Source organism: Daucus carota, chromosome 3 (assembly GCF_001625215.2).
Source record: "Daucus carota subsp. sativus chromosome 3, DH1 v3.0, whole genome shotgun sequence".
Classification (NCBI taxonomy): domain Eukaryota; kingdom Viridiplantae; phylum Streptophyta; class Magnoliopsida; order Apiales; family Apiaceae; genus Daucus; species Daucus carota.
Window position 1 is genome coordinate 8,141,217 of NC_030383.2, and position 24,068 is coordinate 8,165,284.

General features: G+C 35.8%; 3 protein-coding genes and 1 long non-coding RNA gene across 7 annotated transcripts; 3 read left to right on the top strand and 1 right to left on the bottom strand.

Moving 5' to 3' along the window:
* The first annotated feature begins 285 nt into the window (after positions 1-285).
* On the top strand, positions 286-1,407 carry LOC108210741 (thioredoxin-like protein CDSP32, chloroplastic). Its single transcript, XM_017382132.2, has one exon. It carries the CDS (start codon positions 303-305, stop codon positions 1,302-1,304), a length of 1,002 nt encoding a protein of 333 aa, XP_017237621.1. The 5' UTR covers positions 286-302; the 3' UTR covers positions 1,305-1,407.
* Positions 1,408-3,505: 2,098 nt separating this feature from the next.
* LOC108210585 (mechanosensitive ion channel protein 6) lies at positions 3,506-15,516 on the top strand. Of its 3 annotated transcripts, none has more exons than XM_017385091.2 (5): positions 3,506-5,086; positions 5,252-5,375; positions 5,743-6,036; positions 6,124-6,326; positions 6,413-6,859. In XM_017385091.2, exons 1-5 carry the CDS (start codon positions 3,666-3,668, stop codon positions 6,699-6,701), a joined length of 2,331 nt encoding a protein of 776 aa, XP_017240580.1. In that variant the 5' UTR covers positions 3,506-3,665; the 3' UTR covers positions 6,702-6,859. The 3 variants fall into 3 exon arrangements, with proteins under 3 accessions (XP_017240580.1, XP_063946814.1, XP_017237419.1); XM_064090744.1 differs by lacking the exons at positions 5,252-5,375; positions 5,743-6,036; positions 6,124-6,326; positions 6,413-6,859 and adding exons at positions 14,083-14,206; positions 14,325-14,618; positions 14,698-14,900; positions 14,998-15,516 and having other exon boundaries at positions 3,547-5,086; XM_017381930.2 differs by lacking the exons at positions 3,506-5,086; positions 5,252-5,375; positions 5,743-6,036; positions 6,124-6,326; positions 6,413-6,859 and adding exons at positions 12,381-13,922; positions 14,083-14,206; positions 14,325-14,618; positions 14,698-14,900; positions 14,998-15,516.
* An 825-nt stretch (positions 15,517-16,341) lies between these two features.
* On the top strand, positions 16,342-19,297 carry LOC108213991 (mechanosensitive ion channel protein 6). Its single transcript, XM_017385776.2, has 5 exons — positions 16,342-17,845; positions 18,012-18,135; positions 18,232-18,525; positions 18,626-18,828; positions 18,923-19,297. Exons 1-5 carry the CDS (start codon positions 16,407-16,409, stop codon positions 19,209-19,211), a joined length of 2,349 nt encoding a protein of 782 aa, XP_017241265.1. The 5' UTR covers positions 16,342-16,406; the 3' UTR covers positions 19,212-19,297.
* LOC135151094 (uncharacterized) lies at positions 18,521-20,478 on the bottom strand. 2 transcript variants are annotated; one of them, XR_010289593.1, is made up of 3 exons: positions 20,331-20,478; positions 20,166-20,248; positions 18,521-19,454 (listed from the first exon to the last, which is right to left on the bottom strand). It is a non-coding gene; the product is annotated as an uncharacterized LOC135151094 (long non-coding RNA). The 2 variants fall into 2 exon arrangements; XR_010289592.1 differs by having other exon boundaries at positions 20,166-20,478.
* Between the last annotated feature and the right edge of the window lie 3,590 nt (positions 20,479-24,068).

Below are 24,068 nucleotides of genomic sequence, written 5' to 3' on the forward strand. Positions count from 1 at the left end.
CTTTCGTCCCAAGGCCCTCAAAAGGTATGGAACGACACTGCTGAGGCTGATTAATATCATGACTTAAACTGTATAGGCCACACACCATTTAAATAAAGTGGCTGCCCATTCATTCAACTATCGAGAAAGCCCAAGATCCATAATATTCTTCTCACCGGTAACATATGTTTCTTCACTTCACCATTTACCAGAGAATTAAGTAATGATATATCTAGACCAAAAAAATAGAAACAGAATATCCACAATGGATAACTCAAAAAAAATCTTAGGAAGCAACCTTGTCCGAAGAACATGAGCCACACATGAATGACCAAAGGTGTGGATATAATCACAAGAAACCACAAGATTTTCATTCCTTCTCATCATCATCTTCTTCTTCTTCCATTCCTCATCTCCTTGCCACCATGGCTACTTTCACAACTTTCCTATCCAAACCTCCCACAAATATTTCATACTCCACCCCACAAATCACCCCTCTCCAATTCCACCACACCCTCAATCTATCCATCTTCACAAAACCTAAACACCATCCTCTTACAAAGACACAAAAACCACCACTCTTTGTCACAAACGCCGTCGTATCACCCAAAGAAAAAGACGTGTCAAACACGGACGAGAGAGTGAAGCAAGTACACAGCATCGATGAGTTCGATGAAGCGCTCCGATCAGCGAAAGACAAGCTAGTTGTAGTTGAGTACGCAGCTAGCACGAGCCAGCAGAGCCGCAAGATCTACCCTTTCATGGTTGACCTAAGCAGGACATGCAACGACGTGGAGTTTCTACTCGTCATGGGAGACGAAAACGAGAAAACCAAGGCGCTTTGCGAGAGAGAAAAGATCGAGAAAGTTCCACACTTCAGTTTTTACAAAAGTATGGAGATTATTCACGAAGAGGAAGGGATTGGCCCGGATGTGCTGGAGGGGGACGTGTTATACTACGGCGATAGCCACTCTGCTGTGGTGCAGCTTCACTCGAGAGATGACGTGGAGAAGCTGATTGAAGATCATAAGGTTGATCATCAGCTGATTGTTCTTGACGTGGGGCTCAAGCATTGCGGACCGTGTGTTAAGGTCTATCCGACGGTGTTGAAGCTGTCGAGGCAGATGGATGGGATGGTTGTGTTTGCGAGGATGAATGGAGATGAGAATGACAGTTGCATGCAGTTTTTGAAGGACATGAATGTGATTGAGGTGCCTACGTTTTTGTTTATTAGAGATGGTGATATTAAGGGGAGATATGTTGGTTCGGGTAAGGGTGAGCTTATTGGAGAGATTCTTAGATACCAAGGCGTTCGCGTCACTTAGATGAGATTCATCAGCCATTGTTTGATGATTGTAGCAGCATTGTACTGAAAGTGTAGAACCCTTTGTTTGATACTTGAATTAAGAAAATGAATGTACTTTGTAATTGGGGTTTGAAATACTTATATTGCAGTGATATGATGCGGAGAAATTTGTAGCATTTCTCCATGTTATTATTGGGAAATTTGTTGCATTCACTGAATTGCATTATAACACATATGGTTGCATATGGAAATTACATATGGTGAGTTTTTGAACGACTATACATGAATTAGGCCCCTGATGATCCCATCCTCTCTAGTTTCAAGAAAGCTTCTCTTCAAAATAGATGCATACTAGTTTGGATCTCAGCAATGCCGAAAACACAACACAACGTTCGTCACTTGGAATGAGAATCTCAATTTCTAACTACCCCTTTTAATTTCATATAACTCCCCTTCTCAATTAACCCCATTCTCGTACACTTCATTCCCATTTCTGATCCATGTTCCCATGAGTAATCCAAACGCACCTTATGTTTATGCATTGGACTTAGTAGGGGTGTACACGGGTTGACGAAACCGACCAACCCGATCCAAACCGATCATATTTTGGCCGATCCAATCTGAAAACTATTAACCCGATTAGTAATTGGATTGAAATAGTATTAACCCGATTTAATTGGGTTGGACACGGGTTTCAGGTTTTATAAACCGATTCAACCCAACCCGATTGAAAAGTACGGGAACATATTAAATTTATCCATCTCATCGCATATTAGCCTAGTCCAATTAATTTTATTGTATTTGTCTGCCCTAAATTCAATATATTAATTTTTGTTTACTATTTAAATATATATGAGAATAAATTTATAAATAAGAATATGAGATTAAATTCATGAATATATTTGTTCATTATTTGTTACTATTTATTTTTTTTTAACTGAATTCAATTTTATGCCTTTGACAAGATTGTTAAAGTAATTTTTAGTGTGAAAAATTGGTTGTTGAAGAGCTATTCGACACCAGCGATTATAACCAAACCAATCCAAACCGATCCAAACCGAAGTCCTACAAATTGGTTTGGGTTACGAATTTATACGGTTCGGGTTGGGTTGAAATTTTGAAAACCCGATCTAATTGGTTTGGGTCAATAAATTCTGTTAACCCGCCCAACCCGAACCGTGTAGACTTAGCATTTCTCAAACACTCAATTTGCAAATTACACTGTAAATTTAAGTCGGCTGGTTTCTGTGATTGTACCTCTGCTGAATAATTAGATGGGTCGTAGTCCTATTCGTTTGCACTGATAACTTCTTTTTATGGCTACTTCCTTCAAGTTCTGAAATAATAAAGCAGTTTTTCTATGGTGTGCCCATGGGCACACATTAATCACCAAAATTTATGAATTTGGATGGTTTCTATTGACTTAGCTTCTTTAATAATGGTGGACCCCCCTGCAGTTGCAACAACCACACCAATCAAAACTCTCCAATTTTATAAATGTTAGTGCTTAGCATGTGCCATGGGCACACACTAGCCAAACCCATAATAAAGAGATTGACAATATTAAATTTCATGTATAAAACATTTAAGCTTTGATTTACTACAGTGTCAACCGGTTGAGCTCACAAAACCAGCTGCTGACGATCTTAGTCTGTGAATACAATAAACTAGCAATGAATGAACTCAACGTAATACATCAAGAGCTAACTGATATCGACTCTTGAGGAAGCTCAGGCCCTGCTGCTTTCTCCCAAGTTGAATATGAACATTGCAATCTAGTCTTAGCTCTACTTGGTTCGATTATACAATTTACATCATTACAGCATTCTTTTCTTTCTTGCCAAACAAAATAACCTTCCTTTTAAGTTTCACCACAGGTCCATATCAGGGTTGAACTGCAGAAAGTGATGTTCATTGTCAACGTTTATTACCATTACACGGCACGAACATGCACCACCACTTTTAAGGAATGCAAGGAAGTCACAACTTAGGAAAACAGCAAAAAAGAACAATTTTACTGTTTCATTCAACATTGAAACATGCCAGAAAATTTAATGTGTGTAATTAGTATGTAACGCTAAAAGCTAAAACCCATGGTGGAACTTGTGAACATTGTTATGGTTTCATAAAGTTAAAAGCTAGAAGAACCGTTCTTCATTGCATCTAAAGATCTAATTGACTTATTAGTTATTACTCATGCATCTAAAGATTGAATAAGATCTTTATATAGTTACCTCTCTTACCAATTAGTTGTACTGGTTCACTTTCACTCTCCCATCTCTGTCTGAAACATAACTACATTTATCTAGATAAAAGCTTAACTACTTGTTTCAAGATCTTCAGACAGCCCGAATCCCTGATACACCACTCAACTTCTTTAATGGCTGCATCGTCGAGTAAACTGTCTTCTTATGCTCAGTCTGTTGATAATGATACAGTTATCAAAATCAACGGCCACAGTAATGAAACTGAACTTGCCTCTACCAAAATGCTGCCAGACAATTCCACCAACAATGTCAAGAATGGTGATTCTGTGACAGAGTCCCCTGCTGCTCAGCGATCACCCAAGGATGTCAGAGTTTTCTTTAGTGGAAACCTGAGGAGACGATACAGTGGGAGCAACCAAAGCGGGGGAAGTGGTGCTGGTGAAAGAGAGGAGGTGGTTGCTTGCAATTCAAACAAGTGGTTTCGTCGAGATTCACAGCTTATGAGAATGAAGAGTAAGTCGAGGCTATTGGATCCACCAGAGCAAGATGGAAAGTCTAGGAATCTCATGAAGTCTGGATTTATAGGGAAGGGAAGTGAGTGTGATGATGAAGACCCTTTCTTGGAGGAGGATTTTCCAGAAGATTTTAAGAAGAGGAACTTTAGTTACTGGGCTGCCATCCAGTTTGCTAGTTTGATTTTGATTATTGTTGCTTTAATCTGTAGCATCTCTGTTAACATTTTTAAGAACAACAAATTGTTTGGACTTGAAGTGTGGAAATGGTGTTTACTGTTTTTGGTTTTGATATGTGGGAGACTGGTTGCTGGTTGGGGGATTCGTGTGGTCGTGTTTTTCATAGAGCTTAATTCAATGTTGAGAAAACGTGTTCTTTATTTTGTTTATGGGTTAAAGAATGCTGTAAAGAATTGTATCTGGTTGGCTTTGGTTTTGATAGCATGGAGAAGCATTTTGGGCGAGAGAGTTGAGAATTTAGCTCATGGCAAGGTCTTGAGTTATGTGACTAGAACTTGGGTTTGTTTGTTGGTAGGAACTTTGATATGGCTTGCAAAGACACTGATTGTTAAGGTACTTGCTTCTTCGTTCCATGTCAGCACGTTTTTTGATCGTATTCAGGATGCTTTGTTTAGTCAGTACGTGATTGAGACCCTCTCGGGGCCACCCTTCCTTGAGATTGAACAAGCAAGGGAAGAAGAGGAGCAAATCATGAATGGGAGTTCTGGAGCTACTGTGCCTTCTGAACACAGGGCCAGTGGTCTCCTGAGGAGTGGGAAACTGAATGGGACTGCTCCAAAGCTTGCCTCTGTTAAAAGCTCTAGATTTTCTACAGTCATGACTGTGAAGGAAAATGAAGGCATTACAATCGATCACTTGCACAGGTTGAATCAAAAGAATATATCAGCTTGGAACATGAAGCGATTGATGAATATTGTCCGGAAAAGCACTCTGACAACTTTAGATGAGCAGATAAAGGACATGACTGGTGACGATGAGACTGCCCTGCAAATCAGGAGTGAAATTCAAGCCAAACAAGCAGCCAAGAAGATTTTCTGCAATGTGGCTAAGCCAGGCTCAAAGTAGGTTCTTTTCATTTTTGATTTTACAAAATGTTAAAGGACATTGCACATAGCATGTTTCCTTTAAAAAGTAGATATTCAAACATTTTGCTGTGCCACATGATGTTGTTTTCACAAAATCTTCATTTTCACTTAAAATCTCAATATTTATCTCCTTGTTCACAGACACATTTATCAGGACGATTTGATGGAATTTATGAGAGAAGATGAAGCATTGAAGACAATAGGTCTAATTGAAGGGGCAAGTGAAATAGGAGGAATTAGCAGAAGAGCTCTCAAAAATTGGGTGGTAAATATTTCTATTCATATGGACTACAAAAAGATAAAGATCTTTTTTTTCTTTCTCATGCCGTAACTTTTTATTTATAGAAAATTGCTGCCTGGTTCAATTTTCTTTATTTTTATCTGCAACTGTATGAACATGGTAGGTATCTCATTCTTGTCAATAGGTATGCTTTATAAATGATGATTAACATATAAATATGTTGCTTCCTTGAGCTTCTTCTTACTAGTCGCTCACCTGCTGCTCCTCCCAGCATTGTTTGCTGTAGTTACTAAAATTTGGCCTTGAGTGTGCTTTATTTTTATTACGTTGTTATTACCCATTATTCAGGACCTATCAAAGTTCGTAGAGTTTAAGATGACTTTTTCTACAGGTATGTGCATTCAGAGAGCGAAGAGCTTTGGCGTTTTCCCTGAATGATACCAAAACAGCAGTAAACAAACTTCACCATATGCTGAACATCTTTGTAGGAATAATTATAGTGATTGTGTGGCTTCTGATTCTCAAAGTAGCCAGTGTCCAATTTTTCGTCTTTTTGAGCTCCCAGTTAGTTTTAGTTGCATTTGTGTTTGGCAACACATGTAAGGCAACGTTTGAAGGGATCATTTTCTTATTTGTGATGCATCCGTTTGACATTGGTGATCGCTGTGAGGTGGACGGTGTTCAGGTATTATTATTATACAGATACTCATAAACAATTTGGATGCATTAGGCAGGAATTTTATTTTCCATTTTGTTTCTTTTATGGTTTCAGTTGATCGTTGAAGAGATGAATATACTAACCACAATTTTTCTGAGATACGATAACCAAAAGATCAGTTATCCGAACAGTGTCTTAGCAACCAAGCCCATCAGTAATTACTACCGAAGTCCAGATATGGGAGACGCCATTGATTTCTGCATCCACATTTCAACTCCTGTAGAAAAGATTGCTTCGATGAAAGAAAAGATCACCAGGTAATATTGGCTTCAAAGGACAGTCATAACAATCAAAATTTCTATGTGTGTCAGACTAACTTTTCTTACTTGTATTGCAAGTGCAGCTATATTGAGAACAAGAGTGATCACTGGCACCCAGCTCCATTGATAGTCCTGCGCGACATGGAGGACTTGAACAGGCTAAAGATATCGTTATGGCCTTCACATCGAATGAACTTTCAGGACATGGGTGAAAGATGGGTGAGGAGAGCCCTTCTTGTTGAAGAGATGATCAGAATTTTCAGAGAGCTTGACATTGAATATCGCATGCTTCCACTTGACATGAATGTTCGGAACATGCCAGCTATAGCCTCCGACAGGCTTCCCTCAAATTGGACAGCTTGTGATGACTGATAAATTTACACACAAATTTGAGAATATTTATGTAGAAAACGTTAACTCATGTTTTATATGCTTAAAGATGACAAGCTTTATCTTCTTCAAATAAATGTCTGAATGTTTAGTCCTTAACATGTCGTATTTCATATAGTTTTATAATATGATGGGTTCATCCTAACAACCGCTTTTTATAACAATTTTTACTTTATATTTTATTACAGAAAAACATAAAATCAACTTTTACGTGAATGCAGGGATCACGTCATTTATTCGTAATTTAGATACCCGTTATAGAATTTCGGTCTTTCTGCGATTTGTCAGCAATAACCTTAATATGTTATGCAAAATGCTATTGAAGTTCAATCCCAAAGCTTAAGTTCCCATCTTTGATTATAATCTTATTACTGGAAATTTTGTAATACAGCTTTCTAACCTGTATTGTTCGCGATTCAGCGGAAAACAACTGCCTGTTCATAGTGGAAAGGCAGGAAAATAACTGAATCTTGGCAATTTTTTTAACTAATTTCAAAGATCTAGCTGAATAAAAATTGTAAATTAAAATCTCGGCGCGATTTTAGTTTTCAAGACGCTTAGTCCATCTTATCTTTGGCAGCTGGCAACACCGGAATATAACTGCTGGGGTGAGTTGATTCTGGCCACATTTTTCATACAAACACAAAGGCCACTGCATCACCCGAGGGACTAAAACTCACTTGCCAATTAGTTAAGCACTGCATCACTAACTTGGCTAAAGATAAATTAGACGTTGCAGCATCAGCCATCGACTAGTAGATCTGTAGCTTGTACCTTGCATGCATGGACGAGTGGATGGTCTTGTTGTTAAGATAGCCAAACGAGCCGTTCGGATCAGCACGACTCGGCTCGGGCTCAAAACTTGCCTGGAAATCGGCCAAATATGAGACGAGCTAAACTTGGTACAAATCGTCTCAGAGGACGAAGCGTTCACAATTTGAGATTGCGAGATTGGCGATTCCACTCGGCTGGGCACGTGCAACTCGTCACGCCCACGACTCGTTTGGGGACGTGCAACTCGGCCATTCAGCTCGCCATGCCACTCGACCGTTGCAACAACGGTGACCTTGCTGCTCTGCCCAACGGTCACCTGCACACACCAACGGCTCCAGCCTCCACCTACACCAACAGCTCTCCTCTCCTTTTAAAAAGAATTTCGAATATAAATATTTACATTATTTTATACTTTACATTTTATATTAAAATTTTGTAAATAGAAGTTAATATTCATTACAAATGTCGAATTATTTTTCACCTGAACAGAAATCCGAAAGAATATAATTTTTATTATTTACTTTGTTTTCAAAATGGTCGAAGCCTACGAGGCTAACATATTACGACGAAAGTGTGACTTCCCCAGCCTGCTTTGATTTACAAGCAATTATCCCTCACTCCCAACTCTCTGAGTCCAATAGTTTCAACATCGATTGCAGCCACTAATACACGAGGACAGTGAGAGTACAGTCACACAACAAAGTGCCCATCACCTCACATATCGTTTTCAAGATAAAGAGAAGACGAAGAAGAAGAAGAAGAAGGCTGCCTCGTGAATAGACATGATATTGAACGCATAGCATTGGTTGCACAATTTTGGCCAATAAGAATCCACTCTTAATCATACACATAGTCGACATTCCTCATGTGCCTGGTTTGCTACTGAGCAATTTTTGAAACCAGAGAACTTAAAATTCCAAGATTTTGGCTGTTATAACAAAAACAGGTAAGAACTTAATTATCCAACTCATGCAGTACAAATCAATACCCTTTATTAATAAGCGAAATCACATTTTGGTGGAACATCAGTACCAAAAGTACCAAAATTTGGTCACTTTCATATTGATTAGGATTTTATAATCATTATTATACTACTACAAAAGACTTCCATATTGAACAGAATTTTATTATCATTAAAGACTTCGATATTCATTATGACAACAAAAAGACTTCTGTATTGATTAGAATTTTATTATTAAAGACTTTAATATTGATTAGAACAATGCAATAAAAAGTTTTATTAACAAAATTATTTGTTTAATTTTTTAAAAGTCAAATAATTTAATATATGGAACAACTCTGTAAATCTTTTATCATACTTGAGAGTTCAAATAAGGAGTTCATATTGATATTAATATCATACCATATATAGTTTTTATCAATAAGCGGAATCGATATCATCAAAATACTAAATATCAAAGTACCAAAATTTGGTTATTATCATATAATTTTTAATAATTATTATTATTGTTATCATATAACTATGAGAATACTTTTATGTATGATCAGAATTTTTGTAATATAATGATTATCACACCAACAAATTACAGTCAACAAAGCTACTCATTTTAAATTTTAAAACTCAAATTATTTATTTTATAAAATAACTTTAATTTGGTTATCATCATATAATTTTTTTATTCAGCAGTAACAATAATTATACTATTATAGATTTTATAATAAAATAATATCCTACCAATAGAATAATAACGTTGTCAGCGAAATTATTCGTTTTAATTTTTTAAAACTCATACAATTTAATTTACGAAACAAATCTATAAATGTTTTTATCATGTTTCAGAATTAAAATAAACAAGATTCAATATTGATACCAAAGTACCAAAAAACTTGGTCATATATTTTTTAATAATAATTATTATCATTCAATGCTCTTTAGAAGATTGTGATAACGACGAATAAGGCGGTGGTAACACTGACTTGACAAATACAAACTCAAAGAAAATGAGGCCATTGTCCATAGGGGTGTCAAACGGATAATTCGGATACGGATCTGCCTGTATCCGGATCCGGATCCGAATCCGAAAATCCATATCCGTATCCGAATCCGAAATATTTTAAAGGATGATATCTGAATCCGGATCCGACGGATACTATCTGGATTCGGATAATATCCGGATCCGAATCTGATTTTTAATCAGAATTTTTATTTTTCTATTAAAATTTCTAAAAAATCATAAAAAAAATAGTAAAAATAAAAAATTAATTTCTAAAAATTGAGTAAAAAAATTAAAATCATTAAAGAAGGTTTATATTAATTCAAAAATTAATTCTTATTTATCTTTCAATATAAATTTGTTATCTTTAAAATATTAAACTCAAATAAAATTAGGATATATGTCTATAATATTTTAAAATTATACAAAATTTATATAAATATATTATTTTATGTATACATATATAAATACACACATTATATAGTTATTGAATAATAATAATTATATATAATATTTAATATCATATATATTTAATTTCGGATTCGGATATTATCGGATACGAATATGCCTATATCCGTATCCGTATCCGGAATTGTCGGATTCGGATGCGGATAATATCCGCTTTGTCTCGGATACGGATAATATCCGCTTTATCTCGGATACGAATGCGGATTTTTCGGACGGATATCGGATTTTTCGGACTTTTTTGACAGCCCTAATTGTCCATATTTCAACATATAATAAAAGAACGAAACACAAGACATACACCAAAATATTTGATATCAAATTAGTTTTGAAAAGTTAGTTAACTTTGTCAAACTACAATCTTAGTTTATCAAACAACTACAACACCACGGTTAGATCTTAAAAAACTCCAACTAAAATTATATATAATGGTTGCCTATTAAATGAATAAAATAATTGCGACTTAAAATTTTGAATTTTTATTAAGATTAAAGACGCTATAAACGAACTTATATGTGATGATCTTGAATATTATTTTAACAATTTAAAAATCATCAAACAACATAGGAATTTTACTAAAATAAAACATACTGTTACAGTTAAGTTCCATAAAGTCCGCCATTTAAGCCGTAATAAGTACAGTCATAATATTTTAGTTTAGTCATAAATAATATCTTTAATTATTCAAATTTTATACATAATTTACCATCTTTAAGTACTTTTAAATATAATTATCAATTAATCATTAACATCTTTTAACATTAACAATCATTAATCATTATTCTACTTATGAGTTATATTTTATAACATATATAGTATTTAGGGGTCGTTTGGTTCGCAGAGTGGTATGAGTTTGGAATGAGGAATCGGGTTAAGGTGGTATGGGTTTAAAGTATTATATCTGATATCATGTGTTTGGTTGATTGCTGGAATCAATATATTTAACTTTTTAAAAAAAATTATATTAATTATTTATATTAATTAAAATATTAATAAAATTATTATTGTTATGTATTTTTGCATTATTGATTATTTTTATATTAAATATTAATATTTAATTGTTTAAATAGAGACAAAAAATAAAATATAAAACTGATACCCATACCGCCATTTCATACCCACCTCATCCCTTGGGTATCAAAAACCATACCTTGTGGGTTTGAGGAATGGGTTTGAAAATTTGTTTTCTTACAACCAAACACCAGGTATGGGTTTAGAATGGACGAAACCCATACCTGATTCCAGATACCCCTCTACCAAACGACCCCTTAGTGATTTATAAAATAATTGTTTTATATTTTGATTGCAACGATTATATTGTAGAACATAACCTGCAAATTTTCAGCTGTTTACAAATAACGTAGACTAAAAAGATTGAAATTGAAACGAGTAGATTATATTTAAATAATTTTGGACTCGAACACTCTTATTTTGTGGACTCCATAGAACAAGAACCCATATAGTTATGATATAAATTTAAAATAGGATCAAATTTTAATATATAGAAAGTCTTATATTAAATAATAATAATTCAAATATTATTTAAAAACAATAATTTAAATAGATATGATAAAAATATGATGATGTAATTAAAAAAAATACTATTTTTTCAATAAATGACAAATTTTAAAATTTTAGTCAAACTCGTGCTTGACACGGGTTATCAACTAGTTATATCTAATTTGTTAAATAATCTAAATCATCAATATTAACAATGTTTCAGATCTTGGTGATTCATCTTCATAACCACAGAAGTAAGAAAGAAACGAGACCCTGATCAATTCGTTCTTAACCCTTCACTTCTTCTTCTGTTTTGAAATATAGGTTGATGTTCATCAAAAAATTAAACAACCTAGATTTCAAAGCAGAACATAACAGTAATTTAGTTTTACACTTGGACTTATGCTCAAAGGGGCTCCATGTGTATACAATCTTGCAAGTGGTTACATTAGTGGGCGCCTGTCGAGTGTCGACCTTTGGGTATATGCCTTTTTCTGCTGGCTTGCTTCTTTTAACACTTTCTTCTGTTTACTTGCTCCTTCTAATCCATGTACATGTTATTTACAGAGAACAGTCTCAAACATCGCCCTAAGTAACAAGTGAAAGATAACGCATCCAATTATTACTTCCCGCTCGTGATCAAATGTGATCCAACAACAATATTACAAGACTAAAGAAACACCTCAAATTGATTACGTTTATACAAGTTTTATAACAGATCATGTTATAACTATTGTAGTGTAATGAAATTAAAAAATAAAATGATTTCCAATGCGATTTAAATTTATTCAAAACCTTTGAACACCTAAATCCCAAGAAATGAAGACAAAAGCAGTAAGAGAGAAATATCTATAAACGATTTACGTTCTTCCTCCAGTCTCTGTCTGAGACAGCACTCACATTTGCCATGGCCACTGATTGTGACTCTTGGATGCTGAGTGATATGATACTGATAAGACCTTCCTCTAGCTTACACTTTGAGGTTTTAGATGAGTTGGTTAATTAACAGATGAAATTACTCTGAAACTCTTTTGCATCAATAGAATTCACACACTCAAAAGTCAAGATTCTTCACAAAAACAAGATACATAATTTTTCAAGATACTGTTCTTATGGGGGCACCTTCGAGTGATACTCAGACCGTCAGCAATGACACTGTTGTCAATATCATGGGTAGTGATCTTGTCTTAAACAGCATGCAGCCGGACTTGAGCTATGATCCTCACTTTGTGACCGACTGTCCCCCTGCTCACCGCTCATCATGGTCTGAAATTCCTAGAAGTCCAAATCTTTATGGTCAGAGTTCACCTGCCAAATTTTCCTTTAGTGGTGAGAACATGAGGCATCGACGCAGACAGAGTGGCTCTGGTTTCAGCTCCAACAAGTCATTGCCGCGACACTCACAACTCATGCGTATGAAGAGTAAATCCAGGCTAATTGATCCCCCGGAGCAATATGACAATTCTGAGAGAATCATGAAGTCTGAATGTATGGAGGCAAGAAGTGAGTGTCAGTATGATGATCCATATGCAAAGGAAGATTTGCCAGAGGAGTTTAAAATGATAAAGTTTAGCAAGTGGGCTGTCATTCAGTTTTTTTGCATGATTGTCATTATTCCTGCTTTGGTTTGTAGCATTTTTGTTAATTCTTCTCACAAGAACATACTGTGTGGACTTGAATTGTGGAGATGGGGTATTCTGCTTTTGGCTTTGTTGTGTGGGAGATTGGTTGCGGGTTGGGGGCTTCGGGTGGTTGTGTTTTTGGTTGAGCTTAACTGTATGTTGAGGAAGCGTGTTCTTTATTTTGTTTATGGCCTAAGGCGTGCTGTCAATAATTGTCTTTGGTTGGCTTTGATTTTGATTGCATGGAGAATCGTTTTGTTTGATAGAGTTGAGCATTTGGCTCATGGTAAGGTCTTGAGTTATGTGACTAAAGCTTGGGTTTGTTTATTGGTGGGGACTTTGATATGGTTTGTGAAGACACTGCTTGTTAAGGTTCTTGCTTCTTCGTTTCATGTTAGCACTTTTTTTGATCGAATCCAGTGTGCTTTGTTTGATCAATATGTGATTGAGACTCTCTCAGGGCCACCCTTAATTGGGAACCATCTAGAGCCAGTAGAGGAGGAGCAAAGCACAGCCGAGGTTCCCCAATTGCAGGATGCTGCAGGGAATACTGTATCTCCAAGAACAACTGCTTCCCCAAGGAGTGGGAAACTGAAAACGATTACTAAAAGACGAAAAATCTTTCCCTCTTTTAAAAGCTCTAGATTTTCAACAGTCGCGGCTAAGGAGGAAAAAGAGGGGATTACTATAGGTCACTTGCACAGGTTAAATGGAAAGAATATATCAGCTTGGAACATGAAGAGGCTGATGAATATTGTCCGGAAAGGAAATCTGTCAATAGATGAACAAATATGTGAGGATGAGACTGCAGTACAGATCAAGAGTGAGACTCAAGCTAAAAATGCAGCTAAGAAGATTTTTTGCAATGTGGCAAAGCAAGGCTCAAAGTAAGTTTTTTTCCTTCTTTTTGTACAAGATGATAAGCATGTTGTGTATAGTTTCTTATTCAAACATCAGATCTTTGCAATATTTGAACATGGTGTATTATTTTATTATATACAGTTATTTTATATTTCAAATTGTAATAGTTTATCGTTTTTGTACCAGACACATATACCAGGACGATTTGATGCAATTTATGAGAGACGACGAAGCATTGACAACAATAAGTCACTTTGAAGGGGCAAGTGGATGGAAAGGAATTAGCAGGAAAGAACTAAAGAATTGGATGGTAATATATCGATTTGTATAGACTACAAAGACAGAATTTCCTCCTTTTTCCAGTTACTTTACCAATTTATCTTATGTTGAGCTTATATATCATGCTCTGTCGTGTATTCTCTCTACAGGTAAATACATTTAAGGAGCGAAGAGCCTTGGTATTGTCCTTGAATGATACAAAAAAAGCTGTAAACAAACTTCACCAAATGTTGAACATCTTTGTAGGCCTAATTATACTGATTATCTGGTCTCTTATACTAAAAGTTGCCAGCACTCAGTTCTTCGTCCTTCTGAGCTCCCAGTTTCTTTTAGTTGTTTTTGTGTTTGGAAACACATGCAAGACGATGTTTGAAGGGATCATCTTTTTATTTGTGATGCACCCATTTGATATTGGTGATCGATGTGAAGTTGACGATGTTCAGGTAATTCAACAGTAATAAATTAAGTCTGCATGCATGTATCAGCAAATAAGGCTCTAATCTCCATTTTGTATGGTTTCAGTTGGTTGTTGAAGAGATGAATATATTAACTACAACATTTCTGAGGTATGATAACCAAAAGATCTGCTACCCGAACAGCGTGTTATCAAACAAGCCCATCAGTAATTACTATCGTAGTCCAGATATGGGAGATGCCATTGATTTCTGTATTAACATTTCAACTCCTGTAGAAAAGATTGCTTTGATGAAAGAGAAGATTACAAGGTATATTGGCTGTGAAGAACTGTCTTACTGTTACTCTACAATACAAATTAATATCAAACCATCTAAATATATTTTCTTATTTGTAATGTAACTGCAGCTACATTGAAAAGAATAGTGATCACTGGTATCCAGCTCCAATGATCGTTCTGCGGGACATTGAGGACATGAACAGGCTAAAGATATCGTTATGGCTTTCACACCGGATTAACTTTCAGGACATGGGTGAAAGGTGGGTGAGGAGAGCGCTTATTGTTGAAGAGATGATCAAAACATTTAAAGAGCTTGACATTGAGTATCGTATGCCAGTGGTGGACATGAATGTGCGGAGCATGCCAGCTATAGTCTCCAATAGACTTCCCTCAATTTGGACATCTCATACCAACTGAAATATTTACATGAAGACAAACAGCCTGGTGAACATCTGGCATATAGTAGCCTGTCCTAAACCAAACCATCAGCAGAGATACATACTTCATTTTTATGCGTAGTTAAAAAAGTAAGTCAATGTAAAATTTATGAAGATTGCAGTTTGGTCCGGTTCTAAATGAACGTAATCATGCTACTCATCAACATTGTAATGATTTTATTTGTGAGCAAATGCGGGTCTCAACACTAATTGTGGCTTTATTTGTGAACGAGGGTGAGCATCTATGCAACGCCAATAGTCCCATATCATATAAAATCGTCCAGAATCCATTGTCATTCCTAGTCCCCCAGTCAACCTCAAGCTCTACTCATCAATAAATAGAACATTAGAACACAATGTGTATACGATCTTGAAAAACATATTCGTATCAGCTACTGCATAGCGGTGGGACAACAATGGAGAAAACTTAGGGGGACAAAAGGATCCCGTGGTGACACCTCTAAACAAGTGAGTGTGCTCGCCATCAAATAATTCCAGTGGGCAGCTGAGTACCTTTCGGCATATACCTTTTTGCTTCTAACTCTTTCTTCTGTTTTCTAGCATCTTTTAATGTATGTACATGCTATTTCAGGAGAAGAAAGTCAAACTTCACTCAGGTAACTAATAAACATGTGATGATTACTTGTCACTTGTAAAGCCATGGACCGACTGATTGTGATTCATCTGTGAACAGCACAATGGAACATCTCAAGTTCTATACAGTTTTCTGATGCTGCAGATTATAACAAAACTCTCTAGCATTAAACCAATTTACCTGTTAATATCATTTTACAGAACCTTGATTTGAACTAAAGATTAAATTGGCTTAAACATTTGTAAAATATTTAGATTATAAGGTTTGAATTGTAAGATAAAGAACAAGAGATAATGGGTAATATCTATATACATGCTACGCTCTCTCGCGTCTCTGTCTGGAAAAGCACTCACATTTTCCATGGCCACTGATTGGATACGAGTACAGATACTAACAGTTTCTAGATTAACAATATAATCAATTCTTTAATGGAATGGAATTGCTATAAAGCTCCTTTACAACAATAGAGTACAGATACTCAAAATCTTTAACAATAACAAGGTGCATGATGTTTCAAGAAACTGGTCTCATGACTGCACCCTCAATTGATGCTTCTTTTTACAATCACTCCGTCGGTAATGACACTGTCATTAATATCAATGAAAGTGAAATCATCTTAACCAAAATGCAGCTGGACTCGAGCTATGATCCTCACTTTGTGACCGACTGCCCTGCTGCTCACCGCTCTTCATGGTCTGAAATTCCTACAAGTTCAGATCTCTACGGTCAGAAATCACCTGGCAAAGTTTCCTTTATTGAGAAATTGCGGAGGCGTGGCAGACACGGTGGCTCTGCTTTCAGCTCCAACAAGTCGTTTCCACGTGAATCAGAACTCGTGAGCATGAGGAGCAAGTCCAGGCTGATTGATCCACCGGAGCAGAATGACAGTTTTAAGAGAATCATGAAGTCTGTTGAATGTATAGAGGAAGGAAGTGATGTTCATGATGATGATCCTTATGTGGAGGAAGATTTTCCAGAGGAGTTTAAGATGATCAAGTTTAGTAAGTGGGCTGTCATTCAGTTTTTTTGCATGATTTTCATTATTGCTGCTTTGGTTTGTAGCCGTTTTCTTAATATTTTTAACGAGAACAAGTTGCGAGGACTTGAATTGTGGAGATGGAGCTTACTGCTTTTGGCTTTGTTATGTGGGAGGTTGGTTGCAGGTTGGGTCATTCGGGTGGTGGTGTTTTTTGTTGAGCTTAATTATATGCTGCGGAAACGTGTACTTTATTTTGTTTATGGCTTAAGGCATGCTGTCAGGAATTGTATTTGGTTGGCTTTGATTTTGATTTCTTGGAGATTCGTGTTGGTTGATAGAGTTGAGAACTTGGTTCATGGTAAGGCCTTAAATTACGTGACTAAAGCTTGGGTTTGTTTGTTGGTGGGGACTTTGATATGGTTTGTAAAGACACTGTTTGTTAAGGTTCTAGCTTCATCGTTTCATGTCAGCACTTTCTTAGATCGAATTCAGGATGCATTGTTTGATCAATATGTGATCGAGACTCTCTCAGGGTCACCATTAGTTGAGCATCATCTAGAGCCAGTAGAAGAGGATCAGATCATGGCTGCGGTTCCTCAGTTGCAGAATGCTGGGGCTACTGTACCTCCTGATCTAAGGACAACTGTTTCTTCAACGAACACGAAACCAAAAAGGATGGCTAAAACCCGAAAAAGCTTTCCCTCTTTTAAAAGCTCTAGATTTTCGACAGTTGCAACTAAAGAGGAAAAAGAGGGGATCACTATAGGTCACTTGCACAGGTGGAATCAAAAGAATATCTCAGCGTGGAACATGAAGAGGCTGATGAATATTGTCAAGAAAGGAACTCTGTCGACTTTAGATGAGCAAACAGGGGAGGATGAGAGCGCAGTACAGATCAGGAGTGAAACTCAGGCTAAATTTGCAGCCAAAAAGATTTTCTGCAATGTAGCTAAGCCAGGCTCAAAGTAAGTCTTTTTTCGTTTTACAAGATCATTAGCATATTGTGTATGGTTTCCTTTTAGAAATTGCAGATCTTTGCAATATTGTTTTTTCTCTGCTACATGATGTTGTTCTGATATAGTTATTCATGTTTAAACATCAAATCTCAATAGTTTATCATTTTTGTACTAGACACATTTACCAGGAGGATTTGATGAAATTCATGAGAGACGATGAGGCATTGAAAGCAATAACTCACTTCGAAGGGGCCAGTGGTTGGAAAGGAATCAGCAAGAAAGAACTAAAGAATTGGATGGTAAATACACTTTCTCTGTCACTCCACTTTTCAATGACTGTATTCATCTATTTCAAAACTAATCTTGGATTCTTCTCTGCTGCGAATTCTCCACAGGTAAATACATTCAGAGAGCGGAGAGCCTTGGTATTGTCCCTGAATGATACGAAAAAAGCTGTAAACAAACTTCACCAGATGTTAAACATCTTTGTAGCACTTTTTATAGGGGCTATCTGGATTCTTATACTTAAAGTTGCCAGTATCCATTTTTTTGTCCTTCTGAGCTCCCAGTTACTTTTAGTTGTTTTTGTGTTTGGAAACACATGCAAGACCATGTTTGAAGGGATCATCTTTTTATTTGTGATGCACCCATTTGATATTGGTGATCGATGTGAAGTTGACGATGTTCAGGTATTTCAACAGAAATAAATTAAGTCTGCATGCATGTATTTGTTTCATATGCCTCCTTATCAGCAAATAAGGCTCTAACCTCCATTTTGTATGGTTTCAGTTGGTTGTTGAAGAGATGAATATATTAACGACAACATTTCTGAGGTATGATAACCAAAAGATCTGCTACCCGAACAGCTTGTTATCTAACAAGCCCATAAGTAATTACTATCGGAGTCCAGATATGGGAGATGCCATTGATTTCTCTATCCACATTTCAACTCCTGTAGAAAAGATTGCTTTGATGAAGGAAAAGATCACCAGGTATTTTGGCTTTAGAGAAATGTTTTCTATTTCTGACATTCTCTGGACAAGTTAGATATCTGATCACCTTCCCTTCTTCTTAATGCAACGGCAGCTATATCGAGAAGAATAGTGATCACTGGTATCCAGCTCCAATGATCGTTCTTCGAGACATTGAGGACATGAACAGGCTGAAGATATCGTTATGGCTTTCTCATCGAATCAATTTTCAGGACATGGGTAAAAGGTGGGCGAGGAGAGCACTTGTTCTTGAAGAGATGATCAAAACATTTAAAGAGCTTGACATTGAGTATCGTATGGTTCCTCTGGACATGAATGTGCGGAGCATGCCAGCTATGGCCTCGAACAGGCTTCCCTCAGTTTGGACCTCTCATACTAACTGATAAAAGACAAGAACCTGTTGAACATTTGGCATTCAGTGGCCTTAGCCTTTCGTACATCTTTATGCATTCCACATTTCCCGGTTGAAGTCATTTCTGGCTCGCTTTCGAATTATAATAGAATAATAAATTGTCAAAATAGTAAAATGAATGCCAAATACACGGAGATTGGGGTTTGGTGTATAGGCAAAGACAGATTTTTCATGACAAAAGTCATGAGTTCATCAATTGCTCACTCGCCTTCCCCTGCACATAATAAAAAAAGTAACTATGAAACTAGAGATGATTCGGACTGTCAGAATGTATTAGTGTATGAATAATAACGATTGCTGGAGATCTAACGTGATCCAGTTAGGTTTTTTTTTTGTCAGCAAGTTATTCTCCCTAGCGTTATATACTTGCCTGTCAGAATATCTTTGTCCATAAGCAGAGCTGGTACCGGACAAATCACTAGGAATATAAGAGCAGGCCATTTGGGCTCTCAAATGTTGGTCCAATACATCTACAACCATCACAGTTAACTGTTTGCAGCACATATATCTTTTATGTTCTGGCACCTATATATGCTTATAAGTTTACTTCAGACAGGGAAACTAAGAATGCACCATTGAGGGTAGAAGCATAGCCCAATGTTTCCTGTTAAACAGGCACCTGCAAATGAAGAATCCCTGCAAATGAAGAAAGCGGGTGCTAAGTAGGAAAACATTTGATGACAGTTTTCCTACTTGCTCTGCAAATGTTTTAGAGTTTCCCTCTCATCGCTCCATTTCATATTTTTTTTTATCAATAAAATATTGAAAATACTGGCGTTATTACTTATTATTCATTTCCTATTCTATTTTCTCTATAAGAAGTTAATTAGTACAAGTATTGCTAGAGATCACAAATGGTAATATGAGCCAGATCATTACATTACAGAGAGATCTATAATTTTCAGAGAGAAGGGATATGAACTACCTGGCTATATCCTCTGAGTGATCTATCGTAGAATCACTGGTTTCAAACATGTACACGAAGCCAAACGAATGCATGAATTGAACCTGCATGTTATCATTCCACTGATGTCTGAGGACCTTTAATTTGAAACACGAAATTAGTGAGCGTCTCTATCATGTCACTTACAAGCAAATCAGTAAACGTCTGTTCCGATGCTTCCTCCACTCGTTCAACATCCTTGTTGTCGTTTATTGCAAGATAACCACTTAATTAAGGGCAAACATTAAACCTTCGACTAAAATCTCTTTTCACCTTCCACCACGAAAATGAAATATGGACCATGCGTGAGTATTTAAAACGTAACAAATTCTTCACACCATGACACAAAACGCTTCAAATTCTTTGTAAAATTTCATGGGACACTTTTTACCAGCATTAGAGCAATTCCAAGTAGAGCTGTTTAACGAACAGAGCTGTTCGCGAATAAGCTCGAGCTCGGCTCGTTAAGAGCTCGTTCGGCTCGGCTCGTTAAGTTAACGAGCTCGAGCTCGAACACAAAAAATTGTTCGTTAAGAAAACGAGCTCGAGCCGAGCTTTTAGTATGTTCGGCTCGAGCTCGGCTCGTTAAAGCTCGAAAAAATGTAATATTTTCGGGGGTTTTTTATAATTTATATATGTTATTGGACTCAGAATTCAACATAATATATATATATATATATATATATATATATATATATATATATATATATATATATATATATATATATATATATATATATATATATATATTTTAGTGATGTAAACAAAATTTTAGGAAATAATAATTTTATTTGGTTTTTAACAGGCAAGTAGAAGTTTGACTAGTACTGCTAACTAGTGTTTAATCATAATTTAGTGTTTCAATATTTTAAAAAATATTTTTTACCGATCCAACCGTATGGATGTTAACATATATACATTTTAGTGATATAAACAAAGTTTCAAAAAAATTTGAAATTATTAGGTTAGCTATTTTAAGAGTCAACTAGCGGTTTGTCCTTATTTTTTTCTGGCTCGGCTCGACTCGACTCGACTCGACTCGTATTTGTTCGCGAACAAGCTCGTGTTCGGCTCGTTAGTTAACGAGCCGAGCTTGAACACAATTTTTGTTCGATTAAAAAGCACGGCTCGGCTCGGCTCGTCAGAAAAAAATCAAAGCTCGGCTCGGTTCGGTCAAAACTCGGCTCGGCTCGGTTCGTGAACAGCCCTAATTCCAAGAGACTCTCAAAACAAGCTCCTAAGTCTAAAATTTAGGAGCAAATCAAAATTTAGTGCTCCAATGAGCTCCTAGATGCTCTTTAAAAATTTAGGAGTCTACTCTCTCTCCTCTCTTTTAAAAAGCATCTAGTAGCTCTTAACTCAATATTATATTATTTTTCTTTCAATCTTCTCTCTCTTTTAGTTAACTTTTTCCTCTCATTTATATAAAATAAATATAAAATGTGAATAAGGAGCCAAATATAAAAAGTAGCATTGGAGTTCTCACGTTTTCCGGTGTATTAACTTATTAGGAGCCACATTTTATATTATTGTTTAAGGAATGATTTACAAGTACCGTTGGAGATGCTAAATATATATATCGGTTTTTCTGTGGTGTGCCCATGGGCACACACTAAGCACAAAAATTTATGAGTTTAGAGGGTTTCTATTGGCTTATCCTCTTTAATAATGATGGACCCCCTGCAATTACACCAACCACACCAATCAAAACCCTCCAATTTTATAAATTTTAGTGCTTAGCATGTGCCCATGGGCACACATTAGACAAACCCTATATATATTGTAACAGAAGTATACTAGCTCTTAGGGGAGAGCATGGGCCGGTTCGGCTCGGTTTGTGGATAAAACCGGAACCGCAACCATATATCTCCGGTTTTTAAAATCGAAAACCGCAACCGCCGGTTCGGATTCGGTTTCGGTTTCGGTTTGAAAAACCTCGGTTCGGTTGTAATCGGCTCGGTTTCGGTTACAAAACCGACAAATATAAGAAAAATAATTTTTTTTAAAGAAGTCTGATTACATCCTTTGTAGCTCATGATAATGTTTTCCAATTGATTATTGATGCAGAAACTAATTATTAAGAATTCCAACTGATTACAGAACAAGCAGAAAATATAACATCAAATACTACTGTCAACCAAGCATTGCAGACTAGAATATAGTTGCAGACACATGCAGCAAAATAAGCCAACACAGATAAATTTGACATTTAAGCTGTAACTCTCTATTTCATGATGATACATGGCAAAACTATCAATACAAACAAAAGATTAGTGAAACAGAATTGAATTTAGAGGAGCCAGGATCAAACAACAAGTGTGTATATGCTATGTGTCACTTATCTTGTTTACTATCTATTTTGTATCAACTCTTATTAAGAGCAATGCAGTGGATACACAATTAAGCAAGCAATCTTCCAACTCAATATAATGGACTAGATAATTAGAAGTAGCCCAACTTATAAAATATAATATATTTAATTATTTGAAATTATGTTTAAAATAGTATTATATATCTATTATATTTATTTATTTAAATAATCGGTTCGGTTCGGTTTTTTCGGTTCGGTTTTAACCAATAACCGGAACCGAACCCATAACATCGGTTCGGTTTTTTATTTTTCGGTTTCGGTTTCGGATCGGTTTTTTTCGGCTCGGTTTTCACCGGTTTTTATCGGTTTCGGTTCGGTTTCGGGTTTTTTTCGGTTTTTTGCTCACCCCTACTAGCTCTTACTCTTCATCGAGTAGTGCCTTTGAGCATATTGAATAATTATGAATACAGTGAAGTTGCATGATGAGTACTGGAAACTCTCAGTGCAGACAAAAGGTGAATATTATTAAATTGGAAGCACTGTATTCACAACTTTCGCATATGGCATGGGTTACCTTGTACACACGTAAGTCCGGTTGATTGTCGTTGTTCAATCATTTAGTTGTTCACCGTAAATTGTGGAGCAGTGCTGCAATAATTGTGTCCATAAAATTTAGTTGATGTGAATATGGGTGGTCCATTCCAATCAAAACTCAACTCATATTATTATGTACAAAATTTTGTATATAATCATATGCACAAGCTTTTTTCTAAATTTTGAGGATGAAAGTAGCTGCGGCGGAAACCTCCATGAGAAATAAATTTATTTGATTGCTAAATGGACCTTCATTAGGCACGGAGGCAGAGGGATAGTTTCCCCATTGACCTTCGCCGTATATATGTGCTACACATTAGTCAAATAGGCACAAACAGTATTTCAAACTATAATTTTATAACATATTTTAAAGATTTTTATTTTTGGAATAAAATTGAAAAATAAATTAAAGAATTATAGAATCATATTGTATAAGAGTATTAAAGTGTGTGCCGAGACGTGAAAAAAACATATATAAAAATGAGTGGAATGGAAGAAGAAATTTTAAAGAATATACTACGAAAATCCAATTCAAAGTCTTAGTCATTCCCTAAATTTTTTGGATTCATTTATTATTCCTCACAAACACAATTAAACCTCTTTAAAATAATAATATTAGGGCAAATAAAAAATATTAATTTATCAAGTTTATTACTTTATCAAGAGTATAAATACACAATCTACATTGTGTTGAGGTCAGAAAAAAAATATTAATTTGATGAGGATATGGTGTTATAAATTATTAGTTAATCAAGGTTCAAATAACTAACTCATTTCTCATTTGGTTTTTAATAATTCAATATTCACTTATCACCTTTTCATAGTCTTTTTTATATTATTTTTTACTAATAGATTTTGAATTTAATATTATTATTTAAGTTCAATAGGGACGACATTTTTTATGAAGACCTGGAGACCACATATGTTCTGCAAGTAAAATATTTCATAAAAACATTACAAAACGTATAGTTTTTACGAAT

Coding starts and splice junctions, on each gene's coding strand:
- LOC108210585 (XM_017385091.2), top strand. CDS start 3,666: ATGGCTGCATCGTCGAGTAAACTGTCTTCTTATGCTCAGTCTGTTGAT. Junction 5,087..5,251: donor GTGGCTAAGCCAGGCTCAAA/GTAGGTTCTTTT, acceptor CCTTGTTCACAG/ACACATTTATCAGGACGATT. Junction 5,376..5,742: donor GAGCTCTCAAAAATTGGGTG/GTAAATATTTCT, acceptor CTTTTTCTACAG/GTATGTGCATTCAGAGAGCG.
- LOC108213991 (XM_017385776.2), top strand. CDS start 16,407: ATGATGTTTCAAGAAACTGGTCTCATGACTGCACCCTCAATTGATGCT. Junction 18,136..18,231: donor AAGAACTAAAGAATTGGATG/GTAAATACACTT, acceptor AATTCTCCACAG/GTAAATACATTCAGAGAGCG. Junction 18,526..18,625: donor GTGAAGTTGACGATGTTCAG/GTATTTCAACAG, acceptor GTATGGTTTCAG/TTGGTTGTTGAAGAGATGAA.
- LOC108210741 (XM_017382132.2), top strand. CDS start 303: ATGAATGACCAAAGGTGTGGATATAATCACAAGAAACCACAAGATTTT.